Source organism: Scyliorhinus torazame, chromosome 11 (assembly GCF_047496885.1).
Source record: "Scyliorhinus torazame isolate Kashiwa2021f chromosome 11, sScyTor2.1, whole genome shotgun sequence".
NCBI classification, from domain to species: domain Eukaryota; kingdom Metazoa; phylum Chordata; class Chondrichthyes; order Carcharhiniformes; family Scyliorhinidae; genus Scyliorhinus; species Scyliorhinus torazame.
The window spans coordinates 176,481,638-176,498,034 of NC_092717.1; the positions used below are offsets into that span (position 1 = coordinate 176,481,638).

Sequence of the window (16,397 nt, forward strand, 5' to 3'; positions counted from 1 at the left end):
AGTGTTCTGTTGATGAAAGGTCAAAGGCCTGTTGAGATTTTGAGCATGACGCTGTAAATGAACTGGGAGCATTTACTTTTTTAAAAAATATATATTTTATTCAAGTTTTTTGGCCAAACATAACAATACGTAGTGTTTCTTTTACACAACAATAAAGCAATATAAATAACCGTGGCCAGTTTTAAACAAATAAATAAAGTAATATATAAACAAAAAACAAAAATAACATCCCTGAGAGTCCATCCGATTCCTCTTCTCCCTCCCCCCCCCCCCCCCCCCCCCCCCCCCCCCCCCCCCACGGTTGCTGCTGTTGTCTACTTCTTTTCCATTCCCTCTATCTTTCTGTGAGGTAGTCGACGAACGGTTGCCACCGCCTGGTGAACCCCTGAGCCGAACCCCTTAACACGAACTTAATCCGTTCTAACTTTATAAACCCTGCCATATCGTTTATCCAGGTCTCCACACCCGGGGGTTTGGCTTCCTTCCACATTAACAATATCCTGCGCCAGGCTACAAGGGACGCAAAGGCCAACACGTCAGCCTCTCTCGCCTCCTGCACTCCCGGCTCTTCTGCAACCCCAAATATAGCCAACCCCCAGCTTGGTTCGACCCGGACCCCCACCACCTTCAAAAGCACCTTTGCCACCCCCACCCAGAACCCCTGTAGTGCCGGGCATGACCAGAACATGTGGGTGTGATTCGCTAGGCTTCTCGAGCATCTCGCACACCTATCCTCTACCCCAAAAAATTTACTGAGCCGTGCTCCAGTCATATGCGCCCTGTGTAACACCTTAAATTGAATCAGGCTTAGCCTGGCACACGAGGACGATGAGTTTACCCTACTTAGGGCATCCGCCCACAGCCCCTCCTCAATCTCCTCCCCCAGCTCTTCTTCCCATTTCCCTTTCAGCTCATCTACCATAATCTCCCCCCCGTCCCTCATTTCCCTACATATATCTGACACCTTACCGTCCCCCACCCATGTCTTTGAGATTACTCTGTCCTGCACCTCATGCGTCGGGAGCTGCGGGAATTCCCTCACCTGCTGCCTCGCAAAAGCCCTCAGTTGCATATACTGAAATGCATTCCCTTGGGGCAACCCATATTTCTCGGTCAGCGCTCCCAGACTTGCGAACTTCCCATCCACAAACAGATCTTTCAGTTGCGTTACTCCTGCTCTTTGCCATATTCCAAATCCCCCATCCATTCTCCCCGGGGCAAACCTATGGTTGTTTCTTATCGGGGACCCCACCAAGGCTCCTGTCTTTCCCCTATGCCGTCTCCACTGTCCCCAAATTTTCAAAGTCGCCACCACCACCACCGGGCTTGTGGTGTATTTCTTCGGTGAGAACGGCAATGGGGCCGTCACCATAGCTTGTAGGCTAGTCCCCCTGCAGGACGCCCTCTCCAATCTCTTCCACGCCGCTCCCTCCCCTTCTCCCATCCACTTACACACCATTGAAACATTGGCGGCCCAGTAGTACTCACTTAGGCTCGGTAGTGCCAGCCCTCCCCTGTCCCTACTACACTGCAAGAATCCCCGCCTCACTCTCGGGGTCTTCCCAGCCCACACAAAATAATGCTCTTCTCAATTCTTCTGAAAAAATCCTTCGTGATCACCACCGGGAGGCACTGGAACACAAAAAAGAATCTCGGGAGGACCACCATTTTAACCGCCTGCACCCTACCTGCCAATGACGGACACCATGTCCCATCTCTTGAAATCCTCCTCCATCTGTTCCACCAACCGTGTTAAATTAAGCCTATGTAATGTACCACAATTCTTGGCTATCTGGATCCCCAGGGACCGGAAGTCCCTTGTTACCTTCCTCAACGGTAAATCCTCTATCTCTCTGCTCTGCTCCCCCGAATGCACCACAAATAACTCACTTTTCCCCATGTTCAGTTTATACCCTGAAAAATCCACAAACTCCCCAAGTATCCGCATTACCTCTGGCATCCCCTCCGCCGGGTCCGCTACATATAGCAACAAATCATCCGCATACAGAGATACCCGGTGTTCTTCTCTCCCCCCCCCTAAGTACTCCCCCTCCACTTCCTGGAACCCCTCAGTGCTATGGCCAGGGGTTCAATCGCCAATGCAAACAATAACGGGGACAGAGGACATCCCTGCCTCGTCCCTCTATGGAGCCGAAAATAGTCAGACCCCCGTCCATTCGTGACCACGCTCGCCATCGGGGCCCTATACAGCAACTGTACCCACCTGATATACCCGTCCCAAAGCCAAATCTCCTCAACACCTCCCACAAATAATCCCACTCCACTCTATCAAATGCTTTCTCGGCATCCATCGCCACCATCATCTCCGCTTCCCCCTCTGGTGGGGGCATCATCATTACCCCTAGCAGCCTCCGTATATTTGTATTTCGCTGTCTCCCCTTCACAAACCCAGTTTGGTCCTCATGGACCATCCCCGGGACACAATACTCTATCCTCATTGCCATTACCTTGGCCAGAATCTTAGCATCCACATTCAGGAGGGAAATGGGCCTGTATGACCCGCATTGCAGCGGGTCTTTTTCCTTCTTTAGGAGGAGCGATATTGTTGCCTCTGACATAGTCGGGGGCAGCTGCCCCCTTTCCCTTGCCTCATTAAAGGTTCTAATCAGTAGCGGGGCCAGCAAGTCCAAATATTTCTTATAGAATTCAACTGGGAATCCCCTGCATGCTCCCAATCCCTTTCACTACTTCCTCCGTCTCAATCTGTGCTCCCAGCCCCACTCTCTCCTGCTCCTCCACCTTAGGAAATTCCAGCTGATCCAGAAAGCACATCACTCTCTCCTTCCCGTCCGGGGGCTGCGCTTCATATAATCTTTCATAAAATGCCTTGAACACTCCATTCACTCTCTCCGCTCCCCGCTCCATTTCTCCCCCCTCATCTCTCACTCCCCTATCTCCCTCGCTGCTCCCCTTTTCCTCAGTTGGTGGGCCAACAACCTACTCGCCTTCTCCCCATATTCGTACTGTACACCCTGTGCCTTCCTCCATTGTGCCTCTGCATTACCCGTAGTCAACAAGTCAAATTCTACATGTAGCCTTTGCCTTTCCCTGTACAGTCCCTCCTCCGGTGCCTCCGCGTATTGTCTGACCACCCTCAGAAGTTCTTTCAACAACCACTCCCTTTCCCTACCCTCCTGCTTTCCTTTATGTGCCCTAATAGATATCAGCTCCCCTCTAACCACTGCCTTCAGTGCCTCCCAGACCACTCCCACCTGTACCTCCCCATTATCATTAAGTTCCAAGTACCTTTCAATACACCCTCTCACCCTTAAACACCCCCCCTCATCTGCCAATAATCCCATGTCCATTCTCCAGGGTGGAAGCTGTTGTTTTTCTTCCCCTATCTCCAGGTCCACCCAGTGTGGAGCATGATCCGAGATGGCTACAGCCGTGTACTCCGTCCCCGTCACCTTTGGGATCAGTGCCCTTCCCAAAACAAAAAAATCTATTCGTGAAAATATTTTATGTACATAGGAGAAAAACGAAAACTCCTTACTCCTAGGTCTACTAAATCTCCAGGGATCTACTGCTCCCATCTGCACCATAAAATCCTTAAGCACCCTAGCTGCAGCCGGCCTCCTTCCGGTCCTGGACCTCGATCTGTCCAGCCCTGGGTCCAGCACCGTATTGAAGTCTCCACCCATTACCAACTTCCCCACTTCTAGGTCCGGGATTCGTCCTAACATACGCCTCATAAAATTGGCATCATCCCAGTTCGGGGATTACACGTTCACTAATGCCACCGCCTCCCCTTGCAGTTTGCCACTCACCATCACGTATCTGCCCCCACTATCCGCCACTATAGTCTTTGCCTCAAACATTACCCGCTTCCCCAACAGTATGGCCACCCCCCTGTTTTTTGCATCTAGCCCCGAATGAAACACCTGCCCCACCCATCCTTTGCGAAGTCTAATCTGGTCTATCAGCATCAGATGCGTCTCCTGAAGCATAACCACATCTGCCTTAAGTTTCTTTAGGTGTGCGAGTACCCGTGCCCTCTTAATCGGCCCGTTCAGCCCCCTCACATTCCACGTGATCAACCGGGCTGGTGGGCTCTTTACACACACACACACACCCCCCCCCCCCCCTGACGACTAGCCATTTCCTTTTTCAATCCAGCTCCTCACCCGGTTCCCACGTAGCTGTATCCCCCCAGGCGGCGCCCCCCCCCCCCCCCGCCCCGACCCCCTCCCTCCCATACCAGCTCCCCCTTCTCCCCAGCAGCAGCAACCCAGTTAAACCCCCACCCCCCCCGCTAGATCCCAAGCAAGCGTAATTGCACCCCCCATGTTGCTCCCTGAAGTCAACAAACTCTGGCCGACCTCGGCTACCCCCCGTGACCTCGGCTCACACTGTGCGAGGCCCCCTCCTTCCTGCTTCCCTGTTCCCGCCATGATTACCATAGCGCGGGAACAAAGCCCACGCTTCCCTTTTGGCCCCGCCCCCAATGGCCGGCACCCTCAGCTCCTCATCCTCCCTCACCCCCTCCCCCACGACATGGGGAAGAGAGAGAAGTTACAGGGTCGCAGGTTTAACAACTTGGGAAGTCCTCTCTTCCCCCTTTTCCCCCCTTCATCCCACAAATTCACCCCCCTACTTTTGTCCCAAACGTTCTTTTTCTGGCCCGCTCACTCCAGCTTCTCCTCGACAATAAATGTCCACGCCTCGTCTGCCGTTTCGAAGTAGTGGTGTTTCCCTAGATGTGTGACCCACAATCTTGCCGGTTGCAGCATTCCGAATTTGACCTTCCTTTTATGCAACACCGCCTTGGCCCGATTATAGCTTGCCCTCCTTCTCGCCACCTCCGCACTCCAGTCTTGATATACACGGATCACCGCATTCTCCCACCTACTGCTCCGAGTTTTCTTTGCCCATCTGAGGACCATCTCTCTGTCCTTATATCGGAGAAATCTCACCACTATTGCTCGAGGAAATTCTCCAGCCCTCGTTCTTCGCGCCATAACCCGATAGGCTCCCTCCACCTCCAGCGGACCCGTCGGGGCCTCCGATCCCATTAACGAGTACAGCATCGTGCTCACATATGCCCCGACGTCCGCCCCTTCTGCACCTTCGGGAAGACCAAGAATCCTTAGGTTCTTCCTCCTCTCATTATTCTCCAGCACCTCCAGCCTTTCCACACATCTTTTGTGTTGTGCCTCGTGGATCTCCGTTTTCACCACCAGGCCCTGTATGTCGTCCTCATTCTCAGCAGCCTTTGCCTTCACGACCCGAAGCTCCTGTTCCTGGGTCTTTTGCTCCTCCTTTAGCCCCTCAATCGCTTGTAATACCGGGGCCAACAGCTCCTTCTTCATCTCCTTTTTGAGTTCATCTACGCAACGCCACAGGAACTCTTGTTGGTCAGGGCCCCATATTAAACTGCCTCCTTCCGACGCCATCTTGCTTTGTGCCTGCCTTCCTGGCCGCTGCTCTAGAGGATCCACTGCAATCCGGCTACTTTCCTCTCTTTTTTCCATCCGTGTCCAGGGGGGATTCCCTTCTGGATTACCGCACAGTGTTATTTGCCATTAAAATTGCCGATGGGGCTCCTATTAAGAGCCCAAAAGTCCGTTCCACCGGGAGCTGCCGAAACGTGCGACTCAGCTGGTCATCGCCGCACCCGGAAGTCGGGAGCATTTAATTTTAACCGGTGTGGACACAGGAGAAATGAGGAAGTTGGCGGAGAGCCATAGGGATCAAATTGCTTACTTAAATAATTTTCAAATCTTCGCTCTTTAAATATATTGTTATAAAACCATTATGGTACAAGCTGTGTCTTTAAAACATGTGCATTTAAACTTATGATTTGAGGGAGTTGACTTTGCACATAATTTTATTTTCTAGCGTCAGCCAGTGTGAATATTGGTCAACTGGAACATCAGCTCATTTTAACAGTTGACCCAGGGAGAATTCGACAAATTCTGATTGAGCTTCACGGAATGACATCTGATCGGCAATTCTGGACTGTTTCCAACAAGGTGAGTAATTCCAAAGTGGTTCTAGACTATTGTAAATACATACTTTGATCTGCAATAATTATCTTGTAATATTTGTACAAAATCATTTTTGTTTCAGTGGGAAGTGCCAACCATTTATGGCGGAATTATTCTTAGCATCAAGGATAACCTAACCAGGGATTTGGTTTATATCTTGATGGCTAAAGGTCTACATAGCATTATAATTAAGGTTAGTCTTGAACGGCAAAGCTTTCGCACACTAAAATAGCACAAACTTACTTTGAGACTCCATGGAAAACTAAATTTTCTTGGTGCTTTCACTTTGCAATGATGTTTCAATGCGTGCATTTATGATCTGATAATACTTGAACTTATTTTTACAAGTTTTGTGCAGCTTGTCAGAATCCTACCATATTTTTCATTGTGGGTAAAGGGAGGGTTTTTAGTGATCATTAATTTTTATAGCTTTGACAAAGGGTCACCTGGACTCGAAGCGTTAGCTCTTTTCTCTGCTGAGAATGTCAGTGACCTGCTTAGATTTTCCAACATTTTCTCTTTTGGTTTCAGATTCCAGCATCTGCAATAATTTACTTTTATTAATTTTTATAGTCATTTTAACAACTGCTATGGACAATAAATAAAGGTGGGGCATGAAATTACTTTTCCAGTTGTCTTGACAGGGTTGAAAGGAAGTTTGGTGGAATTCTAGTGCAGACACTCGTGCATAGGAAACTATTTTTTTTTTAAATTTAGAGTACCAAATTCATTTTTTCCAATTAAGGGGCAATTTAGCGTGGCCAATTCACCTACTCTGCACATTTTTGGGTTGTGGGGGCAAAACCCACGCAAACAGGGGGAGAAAGTGCAAACTCCACACGGACAGTGACCCAGAGCCGGGATCGAACCTGGGACCTCGGCGCCATGAGACTGCAGTGCTACCACTGCGCCACCGTGCTGCCCGTGCAGAGGAAACTATTTGGCCTACATCGAACAATGTGAATTGCTTACTGACTTAGTCAGTTTCTTTCTTCCTTGTTGCTTAAGGGTTTGTCTGCTATTCATTTCTAATTGGTCATTGTCTACTTTTATTGCACATCACCCGTACTGTGCAAACATCTCTAATCGCATTCTACCAATAATAGTTACATAATCATATTGTCGCAAACATGTAAACACACTGACAGTTCACGGTATGTCCCAAAGAATCAAAGTTAGCGCACAAACTCAAAAATGAATGTAAAAAATAATAAAAACCTGCTCAAACAAAACTTGAACAAATTTTGCCTTCTCTTCTGTTATACATAGATACTCAGCAACCCCCCCTTTCCCGGGCACACTATGGTGCCACTCCAATCCCCCCTTCGCGGGCAAACTCTGCATCCCTCCCTCCCTTTCCCAGACACACTCTGGTGCCCCATCACCACCCGCCATACCTGCCCCGACCAGGTGCTGTACCTTCGTCTGACCCTCCAGTCCCCTTCCCCTGCCTACTGTTTCCAGCCTTGGCGTAGGTTTGGCCACCGGCACCCGAGAACAGCCCCCAAGAAGGCAAAAGCAGCATTGACTGACCTGAAAGTCCAGGAGCATCCATTATGTACAGTCATGAAACAATGCTCTAAATTCCCATTGGCAATGTGCTTAATTTGGAAGGGGAACAAGACAAGTTTGAAATGTGTACTGTCATATGTTGCCCATGAAGTGTTATAATTTAGAACATTGGGCAATGTAGCTCACCTGTTCGGGAACATGACTGTCATGGGAACTATTTAGAAGAATTTGAAGTATTTGTAAAATGTTATTTTTGTCTTCACAGTAGAAAAAGCAAATACATCGCAGGAATAGTGTGTAACCAAGGGCATAATGAGAGTGTGGGACTCAGCAGTGAAAATGTATTGGAGAAGCTTAAGTGACAAATCCCCATGACCTGATGGTGTACATCTTGGGTTCTAAAAGAGATAGTGGATGTCTGAGCCTTGATTTTCCAAAATTCCCTCGATTCCAGAATGGTCCCTGAATATTGGGAATTAGAATGTTCAAAAAGGAAAAGAAAACCGAGTACAGGCCAATTAACCTGATAACAGTGAGAATAATACTGAATGACTCAACAATGCACTTAGAAAATCCTTCTCTCCCCCCCCCCCCGCACTTAGAAAATCCCCCCCCCCCCCCCCCCGCACTTAGAAAATCCTAATATGATGAGACAAGATCAACATGGTTATACAAAAAAGAAAATCATGTTTGACAAATGTATTTGTGAAATGCCACACAGAAAGTTTATGTACAAGATGTGGACTCAGGAGTTGGCGGTGATATATCATTATGGATAGAGGATTGGAATAAATAACAGCAAATAGAAAGTATGGACAAATTAGGCATTTTCAACTTGGAAAATGCAGTGAAGTGAAGTGCAGCTAGGATCTGTGCTGGTCCCTCAGCTACTTACAATCGATATTAACAATAGACAACGAGACCAAGAGTAATGTTTTCATGTTTGCTAATGGTACAAAGCTAGGTGAGAATGTTAGCTGTGAAGACAAGAAAGAGGCTGCAAGGAGGTAAAGACAGGTTAAATAAGTGGACAACTCTGGAAGATGAAATATAATGTGAGAAGTTATTTACTCCGGTAATAGGAATAGGAAAGCAGATTTATTTTTAAAGGTGTGAAACTCATCAGTGTTGATGTTCAGGGAGATTTGGGTGTAAAAGCAAATTACTACGGATGCTGGAATCTGAAACGAAAGAGAAAATGCTGGAAAATCTCAGCTGGTCTGGCTGCATCTGTAGGGAGAGAAAAGAGCTAACGTTTCGAGTCCGATGACTCTTTGTCAAAGCTAACAGACAGAGAAAGTGGGAAATATTTATACTGTGGAGTGAGAATGAAAGATGAGTCATAGCCCCAGGAAAACCGGGTGCAAATGGCCACAGAAACCAGAAAGATTTGGGTGTACTTGAGTATTTGGGTGTACTCCGAGGAGGTGTGAACCTTAGTCTGGATGCTGAAAGTTTTTTAATCATAAGTTCAAACGGTCTTACCCATGCCCTCCATTCAAACCCATGCCTCTCATGGAAGTGTTGGTTACAAATTAGGTAACATTTTAAATTGCCTCCTTTTCAGGATTTCACTCATGCACGGCAACTCTATTCCTCCTGCCTTGAACTGGTTACAGAGTTTTCCCCAAAGCTTCGCCAAGTTATGTTGAATGAGATGCTACTTTTGGATATCAGTGCTCACAAATCGGGCATAGAAAATGGAGGAGAGCATCCACCAGCTGATCTTGTGAGTCGGGTTCGAGGCTATCTTGAGATGAGGTTACCAGGTAAGGGAAGATTTTATTTACTGACTTTTCAAAATATAAAATATTGACTTTATGTTAGCATGATAGCTCATGTTATGTTTAGGATCGTTGAGGTGTTGATTCAAACCAGTAGTTCATCATTTAGAAACTTGGAAATCTCAGTAATCTGGTGGAAGCAAAATGCTGAACTGAGGCTAGGTGCCTCACAAGAAATGGGGAACAGTTGTGGAAATCTTGGCCTAGGGCCATTTTATGGATCTGCTGATGGTCATGTCAAGAATGACATACGATAATCTGTGAGCAGGTCACCATTTCATCACGTTGAGCAGTGAGAAGGGAAGAGGAGGGACAAAAATCATACTTATGCAAAGCTATTTATCTCTTTTGGAAAAATAATGCAAACTGACGAGCAATTGTAGTTAATTTGTCACCTGGGCCTTCTCCTATCTTTCTGCTCAACTTGGGTTTGCAATGCATATGCTACGACTTAGAAGATTCACTTTTCCCGGTGCAGTGCACACCGGTCCATGGGTTTTCCAGCAGCATGGGGTGGCTTTGATAGGAAATCCCATTGACAAGCAACGGCAGTGTAGAATCCCGTCACCATCGAACGACACACCACCAAGAAACACACGGCTGGGAAACTGGAGCATCCCGCCTATTGTCTCCGATTAAGTATGGCCATTGTTGATCAATCACATAATGAAGTTGATCACAATTATAAAGAAGCCTGTGGGCTTCTGTTTGGTCTGAAACGGATAGCGGAAACTGGTGCAGAGAATGCAGTGAATCACAACAGTCTTCATAAAAAAGTTTAATTCTGTTCTCTCATTCTGAGGTCTGTCTTAACCTCATCAGACGTATTGAGTTGGAGTGACTATAGCTACAGCAGGGACATCAACTTGCATTTATATAACACCTTTAAAATGGGAAGTATTCATAAGCACACGGGCACAATCCAAAATTAACAGAACCAAATTAGAAGATGTCAGAAAGACTTGTTCAAATAAACAGATTTTAAGGAAGATTAGAAAGAGATGTGCGAGGTGAGCGGCAGCTAAATTTAGGGAGAGAGTTTGAGAACATGGAGCTGGAACAGTTGAAGGCACTGTCGTAGACGGGGTGGAGAGGAGAGTTGCGCGAATTTGGTCAGGACAGCGTCCAAAGAAGAGCCTCGGCTGGTGGAGGTTACAAAAAAATGAGGAGCCGACAGAGGTACGGATGGGTGACTTGGATTATGTTTTTTTCCCGTTTGTGGTATTTTCAAAGTTATGGTGTATTATTTTCTATCAGCTGAGTTGGCATTTCAATTGACATCAACTTTAGTTTTCTGGGTCGGGATTCTCCGACCCCCCGCCGGGTCGGAGACTCGCCGGGGGCTGGCGTGAATCCTGCCCCCGCCGGTTGCCGAATTCTCTGGCACCGGATATTCGGCGGGGGTGGGAATCGCGCGCCCCCCCCCACCCCCCGGCGATTCTCCGGCACACAATGGGCCGAAGTCCCGCTGCTGGAATGCCTGTCCCGCCGGCGAGAATCTAACCACCTCTCTTACCGGCGGGACGTGGGTCCGGGGTCCTGGGGGGGACGCGGGGCGATCTGGCCCTGGGGGGTGCCCCCACGGTGGCCTGGCCCGCGATTGGGGCCCACCAATTCGCGGACGGGCCTGTGCTGTGGGGGCACTCTTTTCCTTCCGCCTTCGCCATGGTCTCCACTATGGCGGAGGTGGAAGAGACCCCCTCCACTGCGCATGCGCGGGGATGCCGTGAGAGGCCGCTGACGCTCTCGCGCATGCGCCGCACGGCAAAGTCATTTCCGCGCCAGCTGGCAGGGCACCAAAGGCCTTTCCCGCCAGCTGGCGGGGCGGAAATCAGTCCGGCGTGGGCCTAGCCCCGCAAGGTGAGGGCTCGGCCCCTCAAGATGCGGAGAATTCCGCACCTTTGGGGCGGTGTGATGCCGGACTGATTCGCGCCATTTTTGCCGCTGATCGGCGGACATCGCGCCGATTGCGGAGAATCCCGCCCCTGATGTTTAAGACGTCTTTTCTGATTTATTAGCATTAAGAACAATGACAACAGTATGTTTTTGTATTTAAAATTCCCTCTGTGCATTAAGAGCTGAGTCAGTTTTTGCACACGAGGCCACCATTTTATTCTCTTTTACAGCATATCCTGGTGGTAAATTGTCGTCACGTCATTCAGCCATGCTAAGAGAAGGTAAACCGAACACTTGGCCGGCTGTTTAAAATCAACATGAACACACTCACTTTATGTTTGCACTGTAGTTAACATTTTGTAGAGATGAAAGTGACACTGAATATCTTTGTAGCTTCCAGCGTATTTTATTCAAGTTGGCATCTGCAAAATTTATATGTTGAACCTGCAAAACATTTTGATTTTAATTCAAAAAAAATTTCTTCGCATCACAATACACATTCTTTTTCCTTGCACTAAATATACTCTTGACTCTTCCTAACCCACTCTAACTCTTTGAATTAAATTCTAACCGACACACCCAAGATAATTCTGTGAATTCTGAAATTGTGTGCAAAGTTTAGCTATACTCAGTGCTTTATTGGTACTTGTTGAATAAGCTAGGTAGCATTTTTGAAAATCTAGTATAGATGTTTGTACGAATTGTATTTTGGATTTCTTTTTTGTCTGAACAATCAATTATACATGACCACAAAGGTAAGCAGTGTACCGAGCAATGGTGGAAGTTTTTATTGCTTGTGATTCTCAAAGAATATTTAAACTTCAGCTCCTTAAATATTTGAATTTTTCACGTGCGTGGTGACCGTAAACACCCTTGACTTGAGTTGAGCGTTAGTATTTGCAGTGCGGAGAAAGGTATGGGAGGAATTAACCTTTGAGCAACCCTAGTGTGTTAATGCCGACATGTGCAATATTTTGGAGCAGAGAGCTGAATCTATCTACCACAGCCAGTAATTGGGTTTCACATGATTAAAATGGCTTGGGGTCTAAATGCAAATTTAACACAATCAATTGTTTTTAATAAAACATAAATATATTGGGAAAATAGCTGAGGAAACCTGCAGAACCAGTTTTCATGCAAGACCTGCGGCTTATATTTACAACAGAATGTATTTACATTTGGTACAGAACACTATTGCTTTGTTTCTTCAATGCAAGGTATGATCGATCTTCTTCATCTTTATTGATGAACTCAGCTTTGACATGGACAGCTGAAAAACGTCATCTAGCTGAGCTCTGAGCAAAAACAAATGATTCTATAAGATCATTTGTGAAAATACTTTAGGCTGTGAATATTGGCAGCATGTATTCCAAATCCTTTGCTGGGAACATTGATAATACCGACACACGGCGGCACGGTAGCACAGTGTTTAGCACTGTTGCTTCACAGCGCCAGGGTCACAGGTTCGATTCCCGGCTTGGGTCACTGTCTCTGCAGAGTCTGCACGTTCTCCCTGTGTCTAAGTGGGCTTCCTCCGGGTACTCCGGTTTCCTCCCACAAGTCCACAATAGGGGCAGCACGGTAGCACAAGTGGACAGCACTGTGGCTTCACAGTGTCAGGGTCTCGGGTTCGATTCCCTGCTGGGTCACCGTCTGTGCGGAGTTTGCACGTTCTCCCTGTGTCTGCGTGGATTTCCTCCGGGAGCTCTGGTTTCCTCCCACAGTCCAAAGACGTGCAGGTTAGGTGGATTGGCCATGATAAATTGCCCTTAGTGACCAAAAAAGGTTGGGAGGGGTTATTGGGTTACGGGGATAGGGTGGAAGTGAGGGCTTAAGTGGGTCGGTGCAGACCCAATGGGCTGAATGGCCTCCTTCTGCACTGTATGTTCTATGTCCCGAAAGACGTGCTGCTGGGTGAATTGGACATTCTGAATTCTCCCTCTGTGTCCCCGAACAGGCATCGAGTGTGGCAACTAGGGGCTTTTCACAGTAAATTCATTGCAGTGTTAATGTAAGTCTACTTGTGACAATAATAAAGATTATTGTTATTATTATAACACCTACCACACCAACCCTGCTCTTCAGCTGAGCATTGCATTAAAGCTTAATTGGTTCTATTTGAATATATAGTGCAGCAAGGAGTTTACAAACATTTCCAGTTCTGGCCATTTGTCACGGAAGTCTTGAAAACAACTATCAAACCCACAGGCCATGTGCAATGAAGTATAACCCACATGGAAAGTAGGCCTCAGCTGTTTTCAAGAGCGGAATATAAGGGCGAGGCCTAACCATAAACCAGTTGACCAGCAACCACCAGACCTTAATCAGAAGCAGGCGTATGGCTGAACAGTTCTGTTATAATTGTTTGCAGCTTCTTATTTAAGGTATTCAAGTGGCTTGTGATGTCCACTAAAAATGCAAGGTCCAATAACCATTCCTCATCACAAAGATCTGTTGAGGATGTTCTGGTCCACGGAGAGGTATATTTTATGACTAAATTCCCAAAACTGCTCAAGCACCATCTCAAAAGACACCGCGCACAGCAAATACTTGTGTGCTTCAGTTAACCTCTCCAGCTGCCACACCAAGTCCCTTTTGCCCATTGAACTGTCCTTGCTGACCTACATTGGTTCCCAATTAAGTATTCCTCAAAGTTAAAAATTATTTTCAAACCCTTTCTTGGCCTCACACTTCCCTATCTCTGTAATCTCCTTCGGCCTCAGCCATCTTGAGATTCCCTGATTTAATCGCTCCACCATTGGTGGTCATGCTTTCAATTGCCAAGGCGCTAAGCTCTGAAACTCCCTTCCTGAACCCCTCCACTTCTCTACCTCTTTTTCTCCTTTAAAGCACCTCTTAATACTTACCGCTTTGACCATCCTCTGTCCTACTATTTCCTTATATGACTTAGTGTGAAATGTTGTTTTATAATGTACCTGTGAAACCCCATGGAACATTTTACTCCACGAAAGGTGCTATATTAGCTCATGTTGTAGCAGAGTATGAAATTGGTATTGGTTCAACCTTCTTGATACGTGACATTGATCACTCGACGGCAACAGTATTTGATGATTAACTGCTGATTAACGCATAATGCAATGGTGGCCGAGGACTTGGGTAGTACATCCCCCAACTCTAGTAAGTTGGGGCAATTTCTGAAGTGCTGTCTCCATTTCTGTGGATAATGGTGAAACGAACCAGCACATATCTTCATTGGTTACCGTCCTAACAAGGGTCTTTTCCCAAATGTGGCTGCAACTGAGATGAGGAGAAATTTTGTCTCTGAGAGTCTTTGGAACTCTCTTTCTCAAAAGGCGGTAGTAGCAGAGTCTTTAAATATTTATAAGGCAGAGGTAGGTAGATTCTTGATAAGTAAGGGGGTGAAAGGTTATCGGGGATCAGAAGGGGGTGAAAGGTTATCGGGGATCGGCAGGAATGTGGAGTTGAGGCTGAAGGGGCTGAGTGGCCTATTCCTGTTCCTAATTTGTATGTAGCACCTGAGCAAACACCTTTTTGGAAATCCAAGTGCACCACACCTACAAGTTCCCCTTTATCCACATTACTTGTTACTTCCTTACGAAAGTAGTCAAACCATGGTTTCCATTTCAGAAAATAATGCTGACTCCACCTGATTACATTAAGTGCCTTGCTTTTTAAAAAAATATATTTTATTAAAGGTTTTCGATCAAACAAAAACAAAAATTTCCCATTTTACAACTTTGTAATAATATATACATTGATCGTTTTTGAAATAAATAATATGCTAACTAACGGCAACTGCCAACAACAAAATAAGAAACAACAGAAATAGTAACTAAAATAGTAACTTCGTAAAATCTAATATAAATAACTAATATATAAACACACACATAAAACCCCTGAGGACCCAAATGAGTCCTCCCCCCCCCCCCCCCCCCCCCGGGTTGCTGCTGCTACCTTCCCTATTTTCCCTTATCGTTCTGCGAGATAGTCGAGGAACGGTTGCCACCGCCTGGTGAACCCTTGAGCCGAACCTCTTAGTGCGTACTTTATCCGCTCCAATTTTATGAACCCTGCCATGTCGTTTATCCAAGCCTCCACGCCCGGGGATTTAGCTTCTTTCCACATAAGTAGACTCCTTCGCCGGGCTACTAGGGACGCAAAGGCCAAAACATCGGCCTCTCTGGCCTCCTGCACTCCCGGCTCATCTGCAACCCCAAATATAGCCAACCCCCAGCCTGGTTCGACCCGGACCCCCACCACCTTTGAAATCACTTTTGCCACACCCACCCAGAACCCATGCAATACCGGACATGACCAAAACATGTGGGTGTGGTTCGCCGGGCTTCCCGCGCATCTCCCGCACCTATCCTCCACTCCAAAAAATCTACTCAGCCTTGCTCCAGTCATGTGCGCCCTGTGTAGAACCTTGAATTGTATCAGGCTGAGCCTGGCACACGAGGACGAAGAGTTTACCCTACTTAGGGCATCTGCCTACAGCCCCTCCTCAATCTCTTCCCCCAGCTCCTCCTCCCATTTTCCCTTCAGCTCCTCTACCATTGTCTCCCCCTCGTCCCTCATTTCCCTATATATATCTGACACCCTACCATCACCCACCTATGCCCCCGCAATCACTCTGTCCTGGATCTCTTGCGCCGGGAACTGCGGAAATTCCCTCACCTGTTGCCTCACAAATGCCCTCACTTGCATATAGCGAAATGCATTCCCAGGTGGCAACCCATATTTTTTTGTCAGTGCTCCCAGTTTCTCGAACGTCCCGTCTAAGAACAAATCCTTCAATTTCGCAATTCCTGCTCGCTGCCAAGATTTAAATCCCCCATCTATCCTTCCCGGGACGAACCTATGGTTGTTCCTTATCGGGGACCACACTGAGGCACCCGTCACTCCCTTATGTCGCCTCCACTGCCCCCAAATTTTCAGAGTTGCCACCACCACTGGGTTTGTGGTGTATTTTTTCGGGGAGAACGGCAACGGCGCCGTCGCCAGTGCTTTTAGGCTAGTTCCCCTACAGGACGCCATCTCCAGTCTTTTCCACGCCGCTCCTTCCCCTTCCCTCATCCACTTACATATCATTGACACGTTGGCGGCCCAATAATAATCACTTAGACTAGTGCCAGTCCCCCTCTGTCCCTGCTGCGCTGCAGGAACCCCCTCTTTACTCTTGGGGTCTTTCCAGCCCACACAAAGCTCATAA

The 16,397-nt window shown here is 47.3% G+C and overlaps 1 protein-coding gene across 5 annotated transcripts in view; it reads left to right on the forward strand.

The window, feature by feature from the left end:
* The window catches only part of ints8 (integrator complex subunit 8), a 173,299-nt gene that overhangs the window by 96,286 nt on the left and 60,616 nt on the right, over positions 1-16,397 (forward strand). For 3 of the 5 annotated variants that reach the window (XM_072468061.1, XM_072468062.1, XM_072468066.1), the window contains exons 14-17: positions 5,863-5,996; positions 6,094-6,204; positions 9,091-9,292; positions 11,434-11,484. In XM_072468061.1, coding sequence (XP_072324162.1) covers positions 5,863-5,996; positions 6,094-6,204; positions 9,091-9,292; positions 11,434-11,484 — 498 coding nt within the window. The remainder of the gene's footprint in view (positions 1-5,862; positions 5,997-6,093; positions 6,205-9,090; positions 9,293-11,433; positions 11,485-16,397) is intronic. The other 2 variants (XM_072468063.1, XM_072468065.1) reach the window with 1 other exon arrangement.